This window comes from Artemia sp. Qi Xiang Cuo, chromosome 6 (assembly GCF_049724085.1).
Source record: "Artemia sp. Qi Xiang Cuo chromosome 6, ASM4972408v1, whole genome shotgun sequence".
NCBI classification, from domain to species: domain Eukaryota; kingdom Metazoa; phylum Arthropoda; class Branchiopoda; order Anostraca; family Artemiidae; genus Artemia; species Artemia sp. Qi Xiang Cuo.
The window spans coordinates 33,847,739-33,868,479 of NC_142799.1; the positions used below are offsets into that span (position 1 = coordinate 33,847,739).

Here is a 20,741-nt window from a genome sequence, read left to right on the forward strand (position 1 = left end):
TGCAAAAGGGGTATTCTCAGCAAGAATGCAAAGGAGCTTGCTACTGTCGTGGTTGTCGCGTTCAATCCTCGACTCTCTAACTTCTCTGTGCTGTTCGCTCGTCTCGTATTGGACCTTAGCAAAAGTTTGCATCGACGGATTATTTGCACTACAAGTTGGTGCTGAGAGTAACCAAGTCAGCCTCTGCAACTCACTCATGCTGCTTCTCCTTGTAAGACTACCTTTAGTTTTCAACGAGCGCATGAGGATCTGCTCAATGACCAGATCTGACGACAGGCCCGCCCAAAATTTTTTGGATCTGGGGATAACATGGTTCCCGTTCTGAAAATTGTCAAACACGTAGGGATTGGTAGTTTCCAGCTGTTTCATATTTTGCAGTTGCACCCTGGCAGACTTCGCATATAGAAAGTGGTTGGACGCTGCAAAATACGGCAACATAGCTTCAACTGCCTGAAGGTGAAGATCCCAGTTCCCCGTACGCTCTGCTTGGATGAACTTCTTTAGTATGTCTATCATTTTCATATATTGTATCCACAGTTTCGCCGTACGCGAATTTTCCGAAAGTTACTGTTTAAGAGAAGAAAATTTCTTGGCGACTTCTGGCTGGGATAGATTTTCCTCTATACTTTGCATGTCTGTGTCACCTTCCAATGCACCAAGATAAACAGTGAAGAACTCCATAAGCTCGTCGGAGGCACTGAATATTCTTTCCGTGTCTGCTGAATCAGCGCCATCTTCAGTGCCGTAAAGTTCAGTGAAGAGAAGTGTGTTCAGTATTTGGAAGAGAACAGTATTTGGCGCATATATTATTTCCAACGTGTCTTGAAGTCCAGAGCCTTCCATAATCTGTCCAACAGCCCCAATGTAACTCATGAGTGTGTGGAAGCCACCCAGCCGCAGGACGATTTTTTTATAGGACTTGCATCCGACTGGCCAGATTTAATCGACTAGCCAGATAAGGCAAAACACGATGGAACAGGTTTTATCACTGTAATGATAGATTTAGAATCACCTGAAGGATTTTTACATTCTGGGACTGTTAGATACCCGTCAGTCACAAAAGGGTTATGAAACTGATGGAATATTTAGATGAAAGTTCTAATTTTACAGTCAAATAAAGGTGATTTTCATAATCACGATGATCTAGTACCCTATTTTAGACATTTATTTCGTTGTTGTATGCCTTCATATGAAAACATGAATTTTACATCCTCAAAGTCAACATCAACCTCAAAAACATAATTTTTTGTATTTCGATCTATGTTCATCGCTCAACCTAAAAAGATAAATAAAAATTTTAATTTTACGTTAAAACAAAAGTGATATTGAAACCCACTGTGATCTAATACCCTAATCTTGATTAGACATCAATTCTGTTATTTTACGGCTTTATATGGAAACACGAATTTCACCTTCTCAAAATCAACCTCAACCTAAAAAAAAAAACATACTTTTGAAGCAGCTAGATGAGCAAACGTTGCATATTTGGAATCAGCGCATTTTTCTGAGTCGGGTAGCGAAAGAATCATTTCTATTGCAATTTGTTCCTGGTCAAACCGTTCCCTTCCTGGACTAACAGCTGAATTTGCTTCATAGGTTTATGACAAGCAACTTTAAATTTAAACATGTTAATACCATTACGCTAAAATAAGAGTCTAATAAAATAAAATAAATCATTTGAATACAATTCAAATAGGGTTTTTCATTCGAAACAAATATTATGTAAAAAAAAGGTCATAATTCTATAAAATAAAATTTCCTCATCAAATCACTAATATACAGCTGATTTGGTTATAAAAAGAAAGGAAAGAAAAGAGTTACAATGGATGGGTGAAAAACTCGCCTGTTTAAAATTTTGGTGGTATAAGTAATAAGAATTTAATGCTAAAAATGATGATTTTTTACATGAGGCGGGACGAGGACTTTCTATGGGGAAAAAATCATTAGCAAAACGCGGATTGTTTCGATAGCTACGGAAAGGGCCACCAGTAAAAAAAATGGGGCTTGACAATATCCCTGTGGGACGCCGTAGTAAATTGGAAGAAGGCCGGAGAAAACGTTATGGTGTTTAACTGCTTGGGTTTAATTATAAAGAAAGGACAGAGTGATTATAATTAAAAGTGGTTTGTAATGGTCTAGTTAATTTGTAATTAATGTAAAATTATACTAGTTTATTATAGTTAGTTTAACCAAAATTAGTTTATGGGTTCACACGATTGAGCGAGGCATAAGGTTTTTCAATATTATTCAAAAATATTGCGTCCATACTTGGAACAAGGTAATAGGTGGTCGAGTAGTAGAACATGAGTTTCTCTGTTTTTTGGCCACGTGGTTGCACAAAGAGCTAAAAAAGGACGGTTGGGTGCCTTCTGAACTGTCACATCCTTTAAAAAGGGTACTAGATGTCAAAATTTGTGATGCGATTAACCCTGTCCTAATTTTGTGCAAAGCTTGCGCTATTTGTTCGTTTTAGCCATCCATCTGGGGCAGAACGAAAAGAAGGTTGTCCCTAAATTGGATGGAAAGAGGGAATAAGGAACGATTTAAAAGTAATAGGAACTTCATGTGAGGGGTAAAGAGTGAAGCTTTGAATAGATTGGGTTGGGGGAGGAGCGTGAGCAGCTGAGTTGGTCTCAGGGGGCTTGGTGCCGCAGTTAGTTCAGAGTAATAATATTAGTATGGACTATAATCGATTCGATACCTTTTTGATCATGCGTTTTTATTAATGAAACGTTTTATTAACAAGATACTGTCGCTAACCTTCACTATGATTGTAGTTTACCTTCGTATAGCAGTGTAGCCATGTCAGGAGCAGAGGCAAATGGTGACGTTCAGAATGATCCAACTAATGTCTCTTCAGCAGCTGAATTTGAAAAAGACGAATTTACCACTAAGCCAAAAGTTCCACCTATTGTTTTTAAGGACACTTTTGATGTAAGTAGTTTTGTCAGTATGATGAAGTTACTTTTAGGCATTTAATCCAGGATCTTCCAAATCTTGTGAGACGTTTCATAGAATTATTATTGGTCGTTATATGTACTTGACCTGTTCCTCAGACCAGTCTTAGGTTTTTTTTTTTTTTTTTTTTTTTAGGGGTTACACTCGTTTTCACGTTTAAGAAACAGCTTGGGATGGACGGGGTGAAGAAGAAATTGTAATGATTGCTGCAGTATCTTTGAATGTTTTTGGGTTTTATGCTATTTAAGGGATATATTAAAAGTAATAGATTTATAGCTAATAGACGAGGTAAAGCCAAGCGTGCCAAAGCTAAATCAAGATAAGAAAAAAAGTAAAAAAATCAAAAAAATCAGACAATGGAAAAATTAAATGGGTTTGAAATGGGAAAAAACCGAAAAGTAAGAAAGAAAAAAGAAACACAATAAATTCTATTAATTAACAAATAAAAGCAGAACGAATATTAAAAAAAATAAATAATTTAACTTATCTCTCTGTTTTGCCAAATATTAAAGTAATGGTTATTCCCTTCTTAAATTCAATTGCCTTTTGTCCATTGTATACTACCTTTATATACTACCTTTAATATCAGAAATAAAAGGGGTCTTGTCAAACTGAAGAAAGTCTTTAAAATATTCAGCCTAGAGCAGAATCAACAGTTCTGGGAGCTTTCTCTAAGTTAGAAATCTTTTTGCGAAAGAACTTTGATGCTGAATAAACGCTTTCAGAAATTATTGGTTTGTTCGGTCTTTGTTAAACTTCACAAGAATACGGGATACTTTCTATAATAGATTAGAACTTCTCTTGCTAGTCATGGATGGATACCATGAGTATCCATCCATGCTAATTTGGAATGCTTAATTTACACAGCTTTTGAATTTTTTTTCTCTTAGAAACGGTATATGGGAAAAATCGCGTATCGCCCTAGTTAAGGTCTATATCGTATGAATGCGTTTTTGCTTAGGCTCTTTTAGCAAAAAATGCAATCGTTTGAACCAAAATCTTTACACGATCCTGGTTTCAACAGGGTATGATATGCTCATCTATCTTCTGAAACTTTATGAAGCCTTCCTATTAAAATTTGCGATTTTGTATAATTTGTTGCCCTTACCCTGGGGGATGCTCGTATCATGTTGCAACTAAAGGTATATTCTTTGTAGCTTTTGACCTTTCTGATTAAAGTGCCTACCTTGAACATTTTACTAGATGTCACATTAGGCCGCATAGGTTCCAAGGGACACAAACATGTTTAAAAGGTGGGTGGTTACCATTTGATTGATTTCCTCACCGTAAAAGGGCACTCACAAATGCACTTACAATATTTTAATTTCTATTTAATTTTATATTAGTCTCAGATTGGTTATGAACAATATCAGAAAATGATAACAATACATGGGAGATTATTTCCAATTGAATAAACCCTCCTCAACTTCTTTTGACCATCCAACGTATACAATCAGGATGGGAGTTGACTGCAAAGCTATTGCGTTGACTGAAATTAGTTCTTTCGATAACCATATATAGCAATTTTGATGAGAATATAACATTATTTGTGAAGTGTTTACTTACAATTTTGTGATTTAAACTTACTTTGATATTTGTGTCAGACTTGTAATGAAGATGCGCAGAAAATGATAATAGGACACGCATCACTCGTTACTAAGTTTTTGCTAGTGCGCATATTCTGAAATTTTACATTATTGTCGACCTTACTATTTTTACTTGTTGGATACGCGAAAACAAATCTCGAAAAAAATATATATAATAATGACAAAAGCAAAAAAAAACAGAAACAATAACAATGAGAAGAATTGTAAAAGTGAAAAGAGTTATGTGAATTAACAAAAAAGAGAAAAAGCGGACTGCTTCGTTTCGTACCTCCCTATGCACTAATTAGCACCATAAATGAACTGCAAAACAGTAAATGTAAAATAATCTTTTCACAATATCAGTTTCATTCTATATCATGCAGTTTCATTCTATATCTGATCTAAATTATAGATCAGAACGAATATACTCTATGTGGAGCAAATAAAAATTCATACCACTATGTGGATCATGAATGAAGAGAAAGCCTTGTAATAAACAAATCTCAAGCATTGACGAAATCATTTAGATAACAATATTGGTGCACTAAAAGATTCATATTAAAATCGGGTTGACCAGGAAATGGCAGAAATTATAAGTTTTAATGTTCATCGATGACTGGTTCTCTAGTTGTTATGCTATTAAAAACACAAATTGCATTTTTGGGACAAGCTTTTGTTGATGTAAGTGTCTTAGGGAACGTACTTGCAGTCACTCGTATAAGTGAAAATACACGATGTACGTGTATTAGTGAAACGAGTACGATGCATAAGTGAAAATACAAAATTCAGAAGGAATAAATATTTTAGTTCCCCGTAGTAAATGTCAAGATCGTACCCAGAATTTTTTTTCGGAGGGGGTTTTACAAATTGTTTTTTTTTTTGGGGGGGGGGGGGTTTACACAAAAACCTCAAAAAACGCACAAAAAATTTGTTTATATCCATTTTTATTACGTTTTTACGAGTCAGACAATCATTTTGGGGGGAGGGGGGTTCAACCCCCCCCCCCCGCTGGGTACGGCCTTGGTTACTGTATGTACGAAAAATTCCATACTAACCTTAATGTCATCATCTTTAAAAGATATAGTCTCATCTACCATAACACCTATATATCTAATAGATACAGCTCTCGATAACTTACCGCTTTCCATTGGTATTCCTTCAAGCAAGAATATATAGGTTTAAGCTGCAGGGACTTGAACATTTTTCTCCTAATAATGGTGCAGTCTTGGTTGTGGTTAAAGTTGCAGTAGAATTAAATTTGGGAGAAAGTTGTAACTCTCCCCTTTACTAAATTAATGGCTTCACTTCTAGCTTATTAAGGATAATGCTACTGCTAATAACATGGTAGTAGGAAGAATTTTCAGCAAGGACGGCGGATGCGGTAATGATATACTAAATAGAATAGTCAAGGTGCTGTTTTTTTTTTAGTTTGAAAGCTGTAAAAAGCAAGAACAATCCAGTCAATGGAGGGGGGGGGGGCAAAGTGCATTTTTCAAAATCTTGGGGAGGGGGCAATTTTTTTTTCTTACTTTTTTGCTTTTTTTCGCACTTTTCAATATTAAGCATGTAGTTCATTGTTCTCTCTCTTTTTGTTTTGTTTACTTCGAATGTACATCTTGTAAGTGTAGCATTATTTTAAGAATCTGAAGCTCTTTTAGCAATTGAAGAATAAATAGAGGACAAATGAGTAAAAAATATCCCGAATATCATATCTTCCAAGCAAAAGGGCAATTTCAACACAATCTATAGCCTGCCAAAAATAAAATTGATTAGGAAGATTATTGCACTACTGTATTGAACCATGAGAAAACAGCATTTGTTTTCTTCTAATCGATGGTGTTTCCATAATAATCGATGCTTTTGTGACATTTAATTGCATAATATGTTTTGTATATTCTTTAGGTAATGGTTTACTATGATTGTCATCATCTTGTTTTGTTTACTTTTTGAATCCCAACTAAGATCTAGTGTTCATTTCATAGATTTTGAATGAATTCCAAAGTTTGATGCGTCACATTGAACCACATTTAAGTGACGACGACAGAAGTAGTTTGGAAGAGCTCCGAGTTTATGTAGTGGAAAATGAAGGCTCATGGGCCCTTGGTGACAACTGCCTCAATTTTATTGGTAAGAATATCTGATTTTAAAATCATGTTCTTACAATCAATTTTCTTTTAAGAGAAGTACATGTATTTCAAACCAGATACATTTATTCAGGCCTTGATTAGTTCAGTAAGTGCTCTTATTGGACCAGACATGTATGAAATAAATGTTTTTGTGGAGGGGGAGGGGTAACTTCATAAAAAGAATACCAGACACAGTTATAAGAACAACTTGTAGCAGAGCCCCTTGGGCTAAAGGTATAAGAAAGAAAGAAGTGGAGTTAGCTTTTTTTGAGAGAATAGGAGAAAAGTATTAGCTTCTTCCCCTCTCCCCCAATTTCCCCTGTTACTTCTCTCCCCACCATTAAAAAAATAAACACACTTTATTAAAGTTTTTTCTCGATCTCCCAGTTATTGGACAAACAGAATAGACCTAAGGCCCATTCATAATGAGATTTGATTAATACCGAGATTTAGCTTCCGCTAATTTGAGCTAGTCAGAATTTTTCAGAGAATTGTTCAGCTAATCAGAAAATTCTATGAAAAATATACAAAGTAGTGCTAGCTAAATCTTGGCATTATTAAATCTTAATGTGACTGGTCGTTTAAGAAAACTTATGTAATTTGTCCTCATTTGACTCAACCTGCTGACTACATAATGTGAAATGCGCGCTTGGCTTTAGGCTTCGAATACCCGTTTCACAAAGTTCAACGATGTTTACTGAGTTAAAGATCAGTAATTGGCGGTAATATATACCTTTTGACATAACTTCGTGTCATCGATTTTCTGGTCAATTCCAAGTGTCATTACAGAAAGTGTCACTGTTTTTTCTTTCATTGGACAGGGCGCCATTACCTTTTCCTGTCATCGCAATAAACGTGATAAGTTTTTCTCAGACCCAACCCTCCTCCAGAATATTAGAATTTAAAAAGAATGTCTGTTGATACGTTTTTGGCAAGTTTCTTTGCTTCTCTAAATTCTTGTTCCCTCCAAAATATGTTACTCCATACTTTTTTGCTATAATATATGTGAATTCAATCCTCCCTGGTTGACATGTTTATCATTGGACAAAGTGCTTTGTTTTAATAATCAACAGTTTTCTATACTTTTGAATTAACGGGAATCAAAAGGAAAAGCATTTAAAAAATGTATCTTATTCCCCTTTAAGTTTGAAGCCGATCAAAGAAAGAGATTCGTTGTTTTTTTTACGGGCCAATCCTTCTCTAGAATATTAAAGGTTTTGTGATTATTCTTTTTGTGTATTTTTTTTTACTTAATTTGCGTTTTTTTTTCTGCTTTCCATTTGTGCCTCCACCAAAATAAACTCCTGTGTCTCGATTTTCCCCAAATTTTTATGGTTGTAATCCCTGGGGATGTTTTTTGTCTATCGGAAAAATCGGTAAATATTAAGATTTTAATTATATTAACCATATATATGTGGATTTGCTGCAACCTCCTATGGATTCAATTAACCCAGCAATGACACTTTGTGATGACAAAAAAGATGTAAAAAAGAATGGCACTTTGTCCGATAACAAAACACGATGGTACTTTGTGAAAAGTCAGAAAAAAAAAACCAATTACACTTTATTTATGACAAAAAACGATGACGCTTTTTGCTATGGCAGAAAAAAAACAATTAGTCTTGGTCCAATGACAGAATAAAACAGTGATACTTTTTTTTATGAAACTTTTGGCAATCTTCGAAAAATTGATGGAACAAAAAGTGATGGCAAAGTGTTTTTTGGCAAAATGCTATAGAACCACTGACATAGGCAATTATATAGGTACAGATAAGAACAGTCTTAGAAATATTGATGTTTTGGCTCTGACACACAGATAAACTTATGTTGCATCTTGTCAGGTTGAAAGGAAAACTCGTAACAAACTTTTCACAATAGTAGGTTTCGGTTTTAGCAATATACTGACGAATTTCATGTCGCTGAAACGAATTTAAGATTTGGACTTGCGTACTAAGCTGAAATTCTTTAGAGAATTTCAAAAAACTCAGAGAGTCAGAACCGCTCTGACTCTTTTTGAGCTGTTCTATTTAAAATTTCTTCATGTTAGGGTTCAGCCTGGAATCTATCCTATTTTGTTTTTTCCTCTGTCTGTTTGTTTAGCAATTCGTAAGACAGCCAAACCAGACGAATTACATTAATATTAGTCAAAGAGCTTATTGGACGACAGACATAAAAAAAAATCGTTGCATATAATATTTAAACATACGCTATTTAATTCCAGCTCAAAAGTTTTAGTTGCAGCTAAATTATACCCCAAAGGAAAAAAAAGTACTTGTGTATTAAACGCCACTCACTTAGGTGCTTCATTTGACTAGAACCTGTTTCTTTGACGCTCAATCCTAGTGAAATATCATAAAATATAATGAAAATATAATACTTTAGAAACAAATCTGGGCTATATATTTCCACATTAGGAGGTGGGGGTAAAGTATAGCGGTTCTGACTCTACTTTTTTTGAAAAGTCAGCCGTAATAAATGCTTTCACTCTTTAGACCTTGCCTTTTTATATTACGCGGTTGCATTGTACCAAAGAACATTAGAACTAAAATAGGATTAAATCTTTGTTTCTTTAACAGTGTCCTCAAAGGGGAACTTAAAAGCTATTAGCGCCACAACCAGCACGGTGTTTCCAAGTCAAACCAGAAATATTCAGTTTATTTTCAGTTTAATTTAAGTTTATTTAGGTTTGAAGTTGGCATGTAAATATATTTGTTTTTCTGCTGGTGGGGATATACAAGATTTTTTATTGGGTTTGAGATGGAGACACATTGTTGAAAATGTGTTTTTATTTATGGACTATTCTTTGTTGATTAATAACTTATGTTTACTGACTACAAAAAAAAAGATGTGTTTGAAAAAAGGATTGAAATGATCAGTTATTCGAAAGGGTAGGGGAAAGGGGGTCCTCCCGTCACCTTGACGATGGGGTGGGGATTAAATTGGTATATTTTCGCCTTAAACACAATATATTAAGTTCTGCCCCTCTATGGAAAACTCCTATTTGCCGTGAATTAGAATTCGCTATGCCAAGGTGATCACTTGATTTTTGAGATAATTATAATTACTTATCGAAAGTGTTTTATCCTTCTTCTTTCGCTGTCTGTGTCGTGGTCAACCTCAGCTTTGCCGCCGGTTCAGCTAAAAGGAATGATCACTATGTTACGAATAAGAATGGCTTGAAATAACTGTAGAAAAAAAATTAAGGAAAAAACCAAATCGCTAAAAATAGTGGTGTATGTATAGGAATATTAAATCTGACTGCAGGTCATCTATGACTTTTTCGAGTGAACTAAAATAAAAGAAAATTTGATTTTTTTTTTTTGTCTTTCATGAAAATATAGCACAACGTTATTAAGATACGCGCTTTAGGAGTTAAGCAAAAAAAATATGTTTAGTTCCAGGAGACAATTATAACTTTGAAGTAAGATTTTCTTTGAAGTACATTTTCTACTACAGAATTATAGAATTTTTTAAATAGATTAATTACCTTTAAAATAAGCCATTAGAGAGCTAGCTCTCTATGCTTTTCCAGTGCCCCGCTAGCTGCAGAAAAAAACGGAAAAAACAGATGCCGTCGATGCAGAATATAGCAGTTCAAGCAAATTTTCATATTTTTTAAATTTCTTTTTCAAGCAAATGGATTTTCTTAGTTATTATTCAAGCCAAGGAGCTGTAACTTTCCTACGTAAGGGTTTTGAACAAGGCGATTCTAATAGTGTTCTTTGTGCTTCGATCTAACTCTATTTTTAAGAACTATGTGCTATTTTATTTCTTAGTATGGGACATGATCGTCTCTTACTAGGTTACAAGCTACCGCTGCAACCTGGATAATTTAGGCAGACAGCTGGGAAAGGATTAACTAAGAAGTTCTGTTAGATCTAAGCTGGCGCATTTAAGCTGTTGTATTTTGTTATTACTCTATATATTTCAGGTAAAGTCCTTCGCGAGCCTGACATTCCAATAGATGCCAGAGTTCGGTTGATGAATATTCTATCGGTAGCCGCGCTGAAAGATGACGTTATTTTAATCCTCCACCAAGATAGACGGGACCATGTTCTTATGTCCTATGCACATAATATCGACAGGCTGTCTGTATCTGAACAGGAATCAGTCTCTGTTTTTGTAAGTATATGTTTAGTTTTGTTTTTTCTTACTACTTTTCTCACAACTTATTCATCTTAAATGGTCAGAAATTTTTATATAGGTAAGAGAATGTACATCATCATACATAAGAATATGTGGTATTTTAAATTCGTAGAATTAAATTATTACTTCCATGATTTTTGGAAGTAATTTTCTAAGTAGTTCATGGAATTACTTCCATGATTTTCCATATTACTTCCATGATTTTTCCTAATAATTGTTAAGGTCGTACAGAAACTCCAAAATTTTGTTGTTAAGTGTATGCGTATTAAATATGGCTTGCTTGTTGATGTAATCTTGTTGCAAGATTTCACTTATAAAGCAGCTACAAAAACAAAGTTCTTGCTATATTCTTATTGAAGAACCTCGATTTAATTTATTTTATATTTGTTTTCAATTTATTTGCATCGCTAACCCTTACTCCTTCCCCCCTCCCTCCTTCCCTTGATGCCTGGACACGGCCCAACACCAAACATTAATTCCGCTGATTTTGTTGGGCTTTTGTTGTTATAAATTGGCATTATGAATCAACGGGTAATGAAAGTGAGTGGAAATACGAACGCAAAGTAAGAAAACCAGCAAACATAGTATTCAGTAAGTGTTTACCCCGTTCTATTCCAGTTCCAAAAATGTTTTCTTTTAAAAAAATCTTCCATTCTATTATTCCGGAAAATCTATCAAGAATATTGCCTAACGCTTAAACAAATAGGCTTCTCTTGCTTAGCTTGATAAAGAAGAGCCAACCCTACAAGTGTAATGAACCTGAAGTTTTTTTTTTATCCGTAAAAGGTGCTCATGAATGCTATATTGTTCTTTTTTCTTTTGCATAGATGGCGTGCATCTATTCGAATAAATGGCTGGAGAAAATCTGCTGGTATGGGTCCAAAGGATTCACCCTTCAGAACAAGTGGCGGCCTTTGATTAAATTTTTTTGTTTAACTTCTTTAAAAAAATCTCCTTATAGTAGCTGAAAGGTTACTTGAAGCAAGAAGCACTCTTAAAATTAGTGCAAAGGATTCGCCCTTCAGAAGAAGTGGCCTTTTGATTAATTTTTTTGTCTTATTAGCAGGGGGCTCAGCACAGTTGTCTTAGCAGTGATTTTATATTTAGAAAGTGGCTAACAAAGGTAGTAGTTCTCGTTTGTTATTCTAGAATTTAATTCAGATTGGGATTCTTGGTGCACAATTACTTTTTTTTCTTTTTTTAAGCATCAACCAACTCAACCGTCTTCAAATAACACTGCCTTCATAAGCTTGGAGTTGTAAAAGTGAGACTTTCATAAATATATCTACTGCCCAAATAAGGCTAAATCCTACTCAAATCATTGAAGTTAAATTTTTAAGGTTTGGAATGTTAAGATTTTTAAGGTTCCTGAATGCACTGCAAATCTGCAATGTTAATTTTTCCTTTGCTATGAAAACATGTCTTTCTCTCCAACTCGAAAAAAGAGCAAGATAAATTTTTGCGCTAGTGATCTTTGAAGAATGATATAAAAAAAAAAAATTTTTTCCCCTGGACGTAGAAAAAAAATCAAGAGTAAAACCTGGTAACTTGAAAAAAAATTACGGATTTGATAAAAGTGAAAGTACTATGAATTCAAGAAAGGCTCTTAAAGTAAATTGGCAAGTATGGAAATTCCAGATTTTTTTTTTAAATCTGTTCCTCCACGTCGGTTTTACGTTTTTACATTTTTGAATCATGTTTTGCATTTTGACTTGGATATGGGCAACAAAGTTGAGATTAAATTCAAGTTGCAACTCTCTAAAAAAAAAAAAAAACTCTTGCTCGTTGCAACTCTTATTATATCTCCTAAGACTCAGACTTCAAATTAGCCAGAGTAGGTTCGATTAGTAGGCTTAAGAAGTTTTATACCTTTCCCATAAAATGACACAGAAAAATAGGAAAAATGGCCTTTCATGCAGAAATAAATAACTTAATTTGGAACTGCCTAGCATTCTTCAATCCGTTAACGGTGTATCATTCAATGAGTGAATAACGATCTCTCCCGCGTATTCATTCTTTCATATATATTTAATTTTTTGACATCCTCATCTTAGAACGGATGGTCGTAGAAACTGGGAGGAAGGACTCATCTGACCACAACTTGAAAGTCTTAATGCTGTCTTTAAGCGTCAAAACCGATAGGAGGGCAACCATTCACCTTTTTAGTGCCCTATTGGCCCTTTGTGCTTTATTAGCTCCACGCGGTATTGGACCAAAATTTCAAATTCAACTCGAAATTTGTGTTATTATTTTTTGTTCGTTTTAGATTTCAACTTCGCTCTTTATTTCCGTAAGAAAAGCTTTATTTTTAACATTGGTTTTTGCTCGATATTGTTTATATACCTAATAAAAGATTTTTGTTTAACTTTGTAAATATATCTAAGAAATCAAACAAGTTTTATTTCAAGGACATTAAATATAGGTTTTACTTCTGACATCTCTTAAATTTTCGCCCAAGATATGTGTACCTTTTTTTTAGATAAATAAAGATTTTGAGGGATATGCCATTATCTCTATTTTTAAGAATATTCACCAAAAAAATAAATTATTTTCATAAAAATAGACAATAAATGAAATTTTGTTCGTTCGGTTTTTTTCCAAAGCGGATTTTTTATTTTTCACTTACTAAGGGGGTTAGATTCTTTGGTAACACGATGGATTGATGTTTTGATTGGCAATATGGGGCCCATGATTCAATTCCCGCTGCTGCAAGGTTGGGTGACATGCCTGCGATCTGTCCCTGTAAAAAAAGGCCCAGCAACTGAAACATCGATTCGACGCCCTATGCGCCATCAATAGCCTTTATCTCCTTAAGGGCGGTGTCGGTGTGAGAGGGTGAACACCTTTAACATCCAGTTAAGGATGTTCGATCGTGGAACACGTGTCCGTGATCTTTCTTCTGGCAAAAAATGCAAAATACCACATTTTTATATATAGGAGCTTAAAACTTCTACAGCAGGGTTCTCTGATACGCTGAATCTGAAGGTGTGATTTTCCTTAAGATTTCTTATTTTTGAGGAGTGTTTCTCCCAAGGCCGTATCCAGGGGGGGGGGTTACCCGGTTTGCACCCCCCCCCCCCCCGAAATTTTTGACCGACTCGAAAATAAGTCGAAAATTAGTAAAACCTAGGTAAAAATCAGTAAAATTAGTCGAAAACTGAGTCAAAAATTAGTAAAAAAAACCCCCGAAAAAAAAATCGAAAAAAAAATCAGGCAAATTATCTCAGGCTGGTAACTTTTGATGGGTGCCACTAAACTTTATGAATCTTATATATCTGGAATCAGAATAATAGGCTGAATCTGTTTTTTCGAGTTTTGGTTACTATTGAACCGAGTCGCCCCTTACTTACAGTTCGCTACCACGAACTGTTTGATTTTACTTTTGATGTATACTATTTCCTGTATATGATAACTTTTTTTTTCTAAAATCTTGTTAAATCATAACACTTAGCATATAACCCTTACGAGGATAGGCTGGGTATAAAAGGCTGGAGCTGTTCTACTGTTGTGAGACAGTTTGGGGTCTTTGCTCCATCATAAGCTCCTTTCTTCATCCCTATCCTTGACAGGGATATCCTGCTTGTGTAGCCTCTTGGCATCAGGGTGAACCTTTCACAAGCTATACTAACTAAAACTATGACTGATAACAGCACTCCAGGGTGAACTTGAAGAGGGGCACCCCTTTGAGGAAATTGATGCCTAGTAAACAAAACAGCATTTACACTGGATTCTGATTAACGGATAGTAATTCTGGGTTCGGTCTGTTTTGACGGGCTTTTTCGGGCTGAGAGACATCTTCCTAGCTAACTTATCTATTATGGGTTGCCTCCCCATAGTAGCATAATATTTGTAGGCATGAATATATAATGACTCGGAGGTAATAGGCTTGAAATTGCATGTGCAGGATTTTGACTCTTGTTGATAGAAGAGCATCACCAAGTATGGAAAACTATGTTTTGACCAAGATGGCACCAAGATTGACTCAAGCCTTCATTCATACTGGAGGTCCTTGGACTTCTTGCTGTCTAGTTCTAAGCCAGCTTAAGGGCTTTGTGTAGACTTAATATGTGTCAGTCCCTGTCCTGCACTGGTTGTGTGACCATTGCTTTTCTGGAGGCTATATATAATTTCAATGATTTAGAGAATACGAAAATTGCAACTTGAAATGTTAGAACATTAAACAAAAAACCATTTTATTGACTGACAAGTTCAGACACTTCAACCTGGACTTATTAGGAGGAGCTTCAGAAACTCCTATCCCAGGGGTAGGAGACATAGAATTTATTTACTTCGGCAGGAAGAATAGGGTGCATATGCAGGAAGTGTACATTCTAAGACCACGCTGGCTATACATGACGTAAGACAAACAAGAAAAAACAAATAATATAATTAAGCACTTGAGAAAACGAGGGTAATATCAGCCAGTGGACAGAAAAAAAAGCAAAAAGGACAAAGGCAGATATTTCGGCAGGAAATACCCAAGCCGGCTTCGGTGCTCAAAAAAAAAAAAAAAAAAAAAAGAAGAAAAACTAACTTGTACCTCTGGTTAGATTTTCTTCTATTGTTTTTAGCAGTGAAAACAGCTTGGTGGAGGTCCTTGCCAAAATGTTTGCGTTGGCCCTTTTTGCTTCTTTTCTCAGGTATTTAATTATATGTTTTTTTCTTGTTTGTCACGCGTGATGAATAAGGAAGCTGCTAAGTCTTGTTTAGGGTGGGAAGGCATTAATAATAGAATGCTGGTTGTTTATTTTATTACAAAAAATGCAGGGTATCTACCATAGTAGTATATGCCCACATAGAACTAACTGGTAGAGATAGTAGTATCAGATGAATTTTACTTACAGCTACAGGAACAAATAGAAAGGATAGCAAGTAGAAATATGGTATTTTTATCAGGGGATTTTAATGCCTAGGTCAGTAAAAACAGGATAGATGATATCCTGGAGTGTAGCTCCAGCATTTTATTGTGGGGGGCATGAGGGTTCCACATCTGGAGAGCCAGGGGGCATGGGCTATATAAGAATTTTTCTCTTCAAGTATTGGAGGGGAGCTGGAATATTAGTGAAAATGCTTTATGTTTAATAGAGAGGAGGAGGGGCTTTTATAAAAATTATTTGAGTGTTAAATCACTTGAACATAAAAGCAATGTAAAGAGAGTGGAGAAAGCATCAAGATATGAATTTAGGAGGTCTGACGTTGACAGAGGTCATGGATAAAATTGCTGAAGATCTGGAAGATGCAGCCAGACAGCATAATAGTAAAATAATGTACTGTCATGTTAATAAATTGAGAGGGAATAGTCAATTTGGACTTGTCCTAGTTAAACTTAGGAACGCGGCCACAATTAGTGACAAGGAAAGACTTAACAAGAGATTGGCAGAACATTTTGGGATGCTGCTAAACCATGAAAAGTAATAGGAAAAGAAAATTTTAGGAAAACTTTAATTAAATATAATTTAATTTCTAAAAGAAAGGTGAGATGAGTGAATTTGGTATGATAGGGGCATTAGCTTGGTTTCTGTAGAAAGCAAAATAATTAGAGTCATGATTCTTTTAAGACTTAGAGACACTGCAGATCTGTGATTCCCAACATGGGATGCAGGCCCCACCAGTGGGGCATGGTAATATTTTGGTGGGTCATAGGTTGGACATGCACCCTTTGGCTGACTATAATTTAGAGCCTTAATTTGAAAAAAAAAAAAATTTTCATGTGAACGACGTCAGATTCATTTGTATTTTAAGAGTAAGATACATGGTAGCATTGGAACAACATCATACATTTTATAAAAAGTGTTTTATGTAGACAATATTTTTATTAGCATAAAATATGCCTGGAGGGCAACCCACAAAGAAATACCAAGGTAATGGCATTTTAAGTTTCCTTCAGCTGAATTCGCATAAAATTTTAAATATCAAAACTGAAATATCATGGGAGGAGGAGACATCAATATTTTTTTGAAATGCCTAGATGGGACATTGGCCAAAATCGGTTGGGAACCACAGCTTTAGATGAAGTTTTAAGAGAAGAACAATGTGATTTTAGGAAAGGCAGAGGATGCAATCAAATTTTTACTCTTAGATTAATAATTAAGAAGTGCCTAAGTCATCAAACCCCCTTAGTCCCCAGTTTAATAGATAATGAGCAATTGTTTGATTCACCTGACAGAAGAACTTTAGCAAAGGTCGCAAGCTTGTATATTATATACCAGATAAATACATTTAAGTGATAAGTACTTTGCATGGAAAAAAACATTGCTACTGTTAATGCATGAAATCAGGGATTTGTATCAAATCACGTATTAAGCAGGGTTGGTTCTATCCCCCTTTATATGGATTATTTTGATGGACTTTGTCTTAAGGAGCACAGTAAAAGCAACGGGAGGACACAAAAATCAATTTATATTGGGGGGAGGACAGCCAAACCAGGGAAAAAAGTTCATTTTTGTTTTAGCAATCAAGTCTTGGAAAGCTGTCTAATTGTGAGGCAAGTTCTTGATTTTTAAGGAGGGGGGGGCTTATATCTCCTGTTGTTAAAGTCTTATTTAATGCCTTACTCTTTGCCAGGTGACTTGTAACTGTCAAGAATGTTTAGTTTTTTTAGCTTGCAATAATGAAACTGTCCATACAATGTCAATGGAAGCACCAACATATAAATTGATTAGTACTTGCAACTTCATTTCTAATAAGACCCAAAATCAGAAGCTGATTAGACATCTAAATAATAGTGAATCAAAAGGTTTTGAAATTGTAAAGGATGGCCAAATAGCGAAAACAAATTTAAAAAAAGGAGGATAAAAGATAGACTTGGAGACGTTGCCACTGTGAAAGGAAAGCACAACAAAAATTCAGTGGCTGTGATTTTAGAACAAGTTACCAATCAAATAAGGTGACTAATACTTTCAGAAGGACTGGTGGTCCAAATTGTTACCCACAGAAGATGCTCAGAACGGAAAAATTTGTGAACAAATGGTGTAAATATGGTGTAAAGTGTTACATGACAAAATGTGCATTTATTCACTAATCTTGGAGTTATAATTTTTTCGAACAGATGGATGCAAAATTATTTGTTTTTAATATTTTTTTGGATCAATGTTTTATATTAAAATTTGGTGTTATTACTCTGTTGAATTACTTTAAAAGAATTAACAGTCAGGAATGAGTCAAACAGTCAGGAATTTTCTTATTTCGTAATCCAGAAAAAAAAACCTTGCTTTTATGGAAAGGCGATATTTCTCGCTTTTTCTTTTCTTCCTCTGTCATTCCCTGTATTTTAGAATTGTTTTTTTAAGGACACTTTCTATTCTTCTCGCTTACACTTATTTTCTTTCTTTCTTAGGATTGAGACTCAATATGCAACCAACCTAATGACAGGACTCACTAAGTAAAGTGCAATGGAATACAGGATTCAAGGGTCAATTTATTATATAGAATGAAAATTTGCGTGTTTTTCAATTCTCTTTCCTCGGATATCATCATAATGAACACTCACCAAAATTTTTAGATTTTTTATTAGGAATTGAACAATAGTTTTTTTTTCTGGAATCTTGTTTCATGAATATCCTTGTGATTTTTTTTTCTTTGCTTTGAGTGATAAATGAACAATCGAAAATTTTCAATCACACAACCAGTTTGCATATATTTCAAATATTATCAAGCCACATGTCCTTCTATTTTTTTTTTCTCCATTGGATGTTAACTATGTAATATATTGGTTCTATAAGGCTATTAATTTAAAAAAAAGAACTTTTTTTTCACTGAAAGTAAGTCGCAACATTAAAACTCAAAACGAACAGAAATTATTTCGTATATGAAGGGGTTATCCCCCTCCTCAATACCTTGCTCTACACGCTAAAGCTTTTAGCACTTTTCATAAAGCTTCCTATTCTAATTAAACGGCTTTCGTGTTTCAGGACTCGGTCTTAGAGAAAATGGGCCAATCAGTCAAACTTTAGCGTAAAGATCAAGGTATTGAGGAGGGGGGCAACTCCTTCATATACGAAATAATTTCTATTCGTTTTGAGTTTTAAGGTTGCTCCTTACTTTCAGCTGAAAAATCTACTTTTTATATTTAATTTCTGATCATTTTTCAAATAATGCCGGTAAATCCGGATTATCCTCCATGAAAATCCCCCCTCCTCACGGGAAAATCCTCCGTCGAAATATACTCCCGTGTAAACTGCGCCCCCCCGGAAAATTCCCATCCTAGCTTAAAAATCCCCCCTCGTGAAATTCTAGCGGACGATTCAGCCTGAAAAATTCTCCTTAGAATACTTAAATTTAAAAAACACTTTAATTTTTAATCGTTTTCTCGATCACTCCGGAAATACCCCTTTCTGTGGAAATTGTTTCAGGAAATCCAAACACGCTGAAAAAAGCCCCCGGATAATTCCCCCAGAGAATCTCCACATGCAAAATTGAGTTGACAAGGAGAAAGTAAGACAAATAAAAAGTATTTTGTAGTATAGGAATTTTGCCAATGCAAAATTTCCGTGGGAAGTTCACCCCCTGAAATTTCCTTCCCAACGAAAAATTTTCCCTATAGACCCCCCCCCCACCCCCTAAAAATTTCTGTATACTTCCCGTCTGAAAAATGTCGGTATAAATGTCTGTATAAATACTATACGTGAACAATGGACAAATTTTATAACTTATAGGCTTCTCCCCACGGACTGTGGGGGCCTATGTTATCCCTAAAGACACATTTATTGGATCTTTCAACTATGCTGAACAAAATGACTGTCTAAAAAAAAGTTCGGACAATTTTAGGGATAAAAGGGCCTGAAAGGCGGGATAATTGCCCTCCAATCTTTTTGGTCGCTTAAAAAGAGCACTAGAACTTTTAGTTTCCATTCGAATTCATCGAACGTGGGTTTCTAAAGACGAATTTATATGAGGAAGTAGCTTTCAATTAAGCAATTAAAATTTTCTTTGCGATCTTGTGGTAGCCTGCCAACACTAGTAGAAAAAAAAATTCAAATATAGTGAACTACATAATGCTAACAACTAAAGCGAAATATTGTTCTTTTACTTATGCTTAATTAACATGTTCTGCTTAAGTCTCCTTGATAGCCTAATTCATCTAACTGTAGGACAAAATACTCCTAGTTATGCGTTTTCAAGCTTCGCACAGCCCTGATCAAGGCTTTCAGCTTTCGGCTGCCTAAGTTCAAATTGATGGCAACAACTGTGAAAAAAATCTTTTTACTTGTTTTCAAGATGGGGGGGGGGCATAGAAACCTCCTGCTTAGGGTTTTGAAAAAAGGCACTAGATATGGGCATTTCTCTTCAAACAAACCCTCAGTACTTATTAAGAATCCAGTAGTCACGCGAGAGGTGAAGTTTCGTTAATGCTAATGAAATAAAACAAAATAAGATGAAAGTATAATAGTTCAGAAACAAATTTAGGCTATATGTTTGCACATTAGGGGGTAAAGCATAGCATATATTAAATACATAACCTAACCTAGGTACCTTTTTGTTGCCCCTTTAACCCCAAAAAACTAAAGTTTAAATTTTTGTCACGGAGTGACCAACACCTCAAAGGTAGAGAAAACCTGTTTTTCATCAAGCATCTCGGTCCTTCTCGATGCAGTCTTTCTCGCGTGACTACTGGATTCTTAATAAGTACCAAACCCTCTCCCAAGATTCTACGTCCACATGGCTCAACAAGATCAGCCCCGAGAAAAAAAAGGAGACGGATCGGTGAAGAAAAAAAAGAAGAGAAAAAGGAGGCAAATCGGTGCTTCCCACAACAAAAAAGTCAGTTTCCTGGTAGTTTAACATGGGGGGGGGGCTGTAATTCCCCCTTACTAGGTTTTCTACCTTGCTGATTCAAATGGGGCACTTTTCACTTCAACTGGGCGCCATTTTAAAGGGTTTCAGGCTCTTTTTTGAAATTTCCTCAACTTTATTTTCCCAATAAACT

At 35.1% G+C, this 20,741-nt stretch overlaps 1 protein-coding gene across 5 annotated transcripts in view; it reads left to right on the plus strand.

The window, feature by feature from the left end:
* LOC148951151 (uncharacterized) overlaps nt 1-20,741 on the plus strand; it is an 86,971-nt gene that overhangs the window by 59,886 nt on the left and 6,344 nt on the right. For 4 of the 5 annotated variants that reach the window (XM_089090677.1, XM_089090674.1, XM_089090678.1 and 1 more), the window contains exons 7-9: nt 2,778-2,934; nt 6,527-6,671; nt 10,602-10,792. In XM_089090677.1, coding sequence (XP_088946803.1) covers nt 2,778-2,934; nt 6,527-6,671; nt 10,602-10,792 — 493 coding nt within the window. The remainder of the gene's footprint in view (nt 1-2,777; nt 2,935-6,526; nt 6,672-10,601; nt 10,793-20,741) is intronic. The other variant, XM_089090676.1, reaches the window with a different exon arrangement.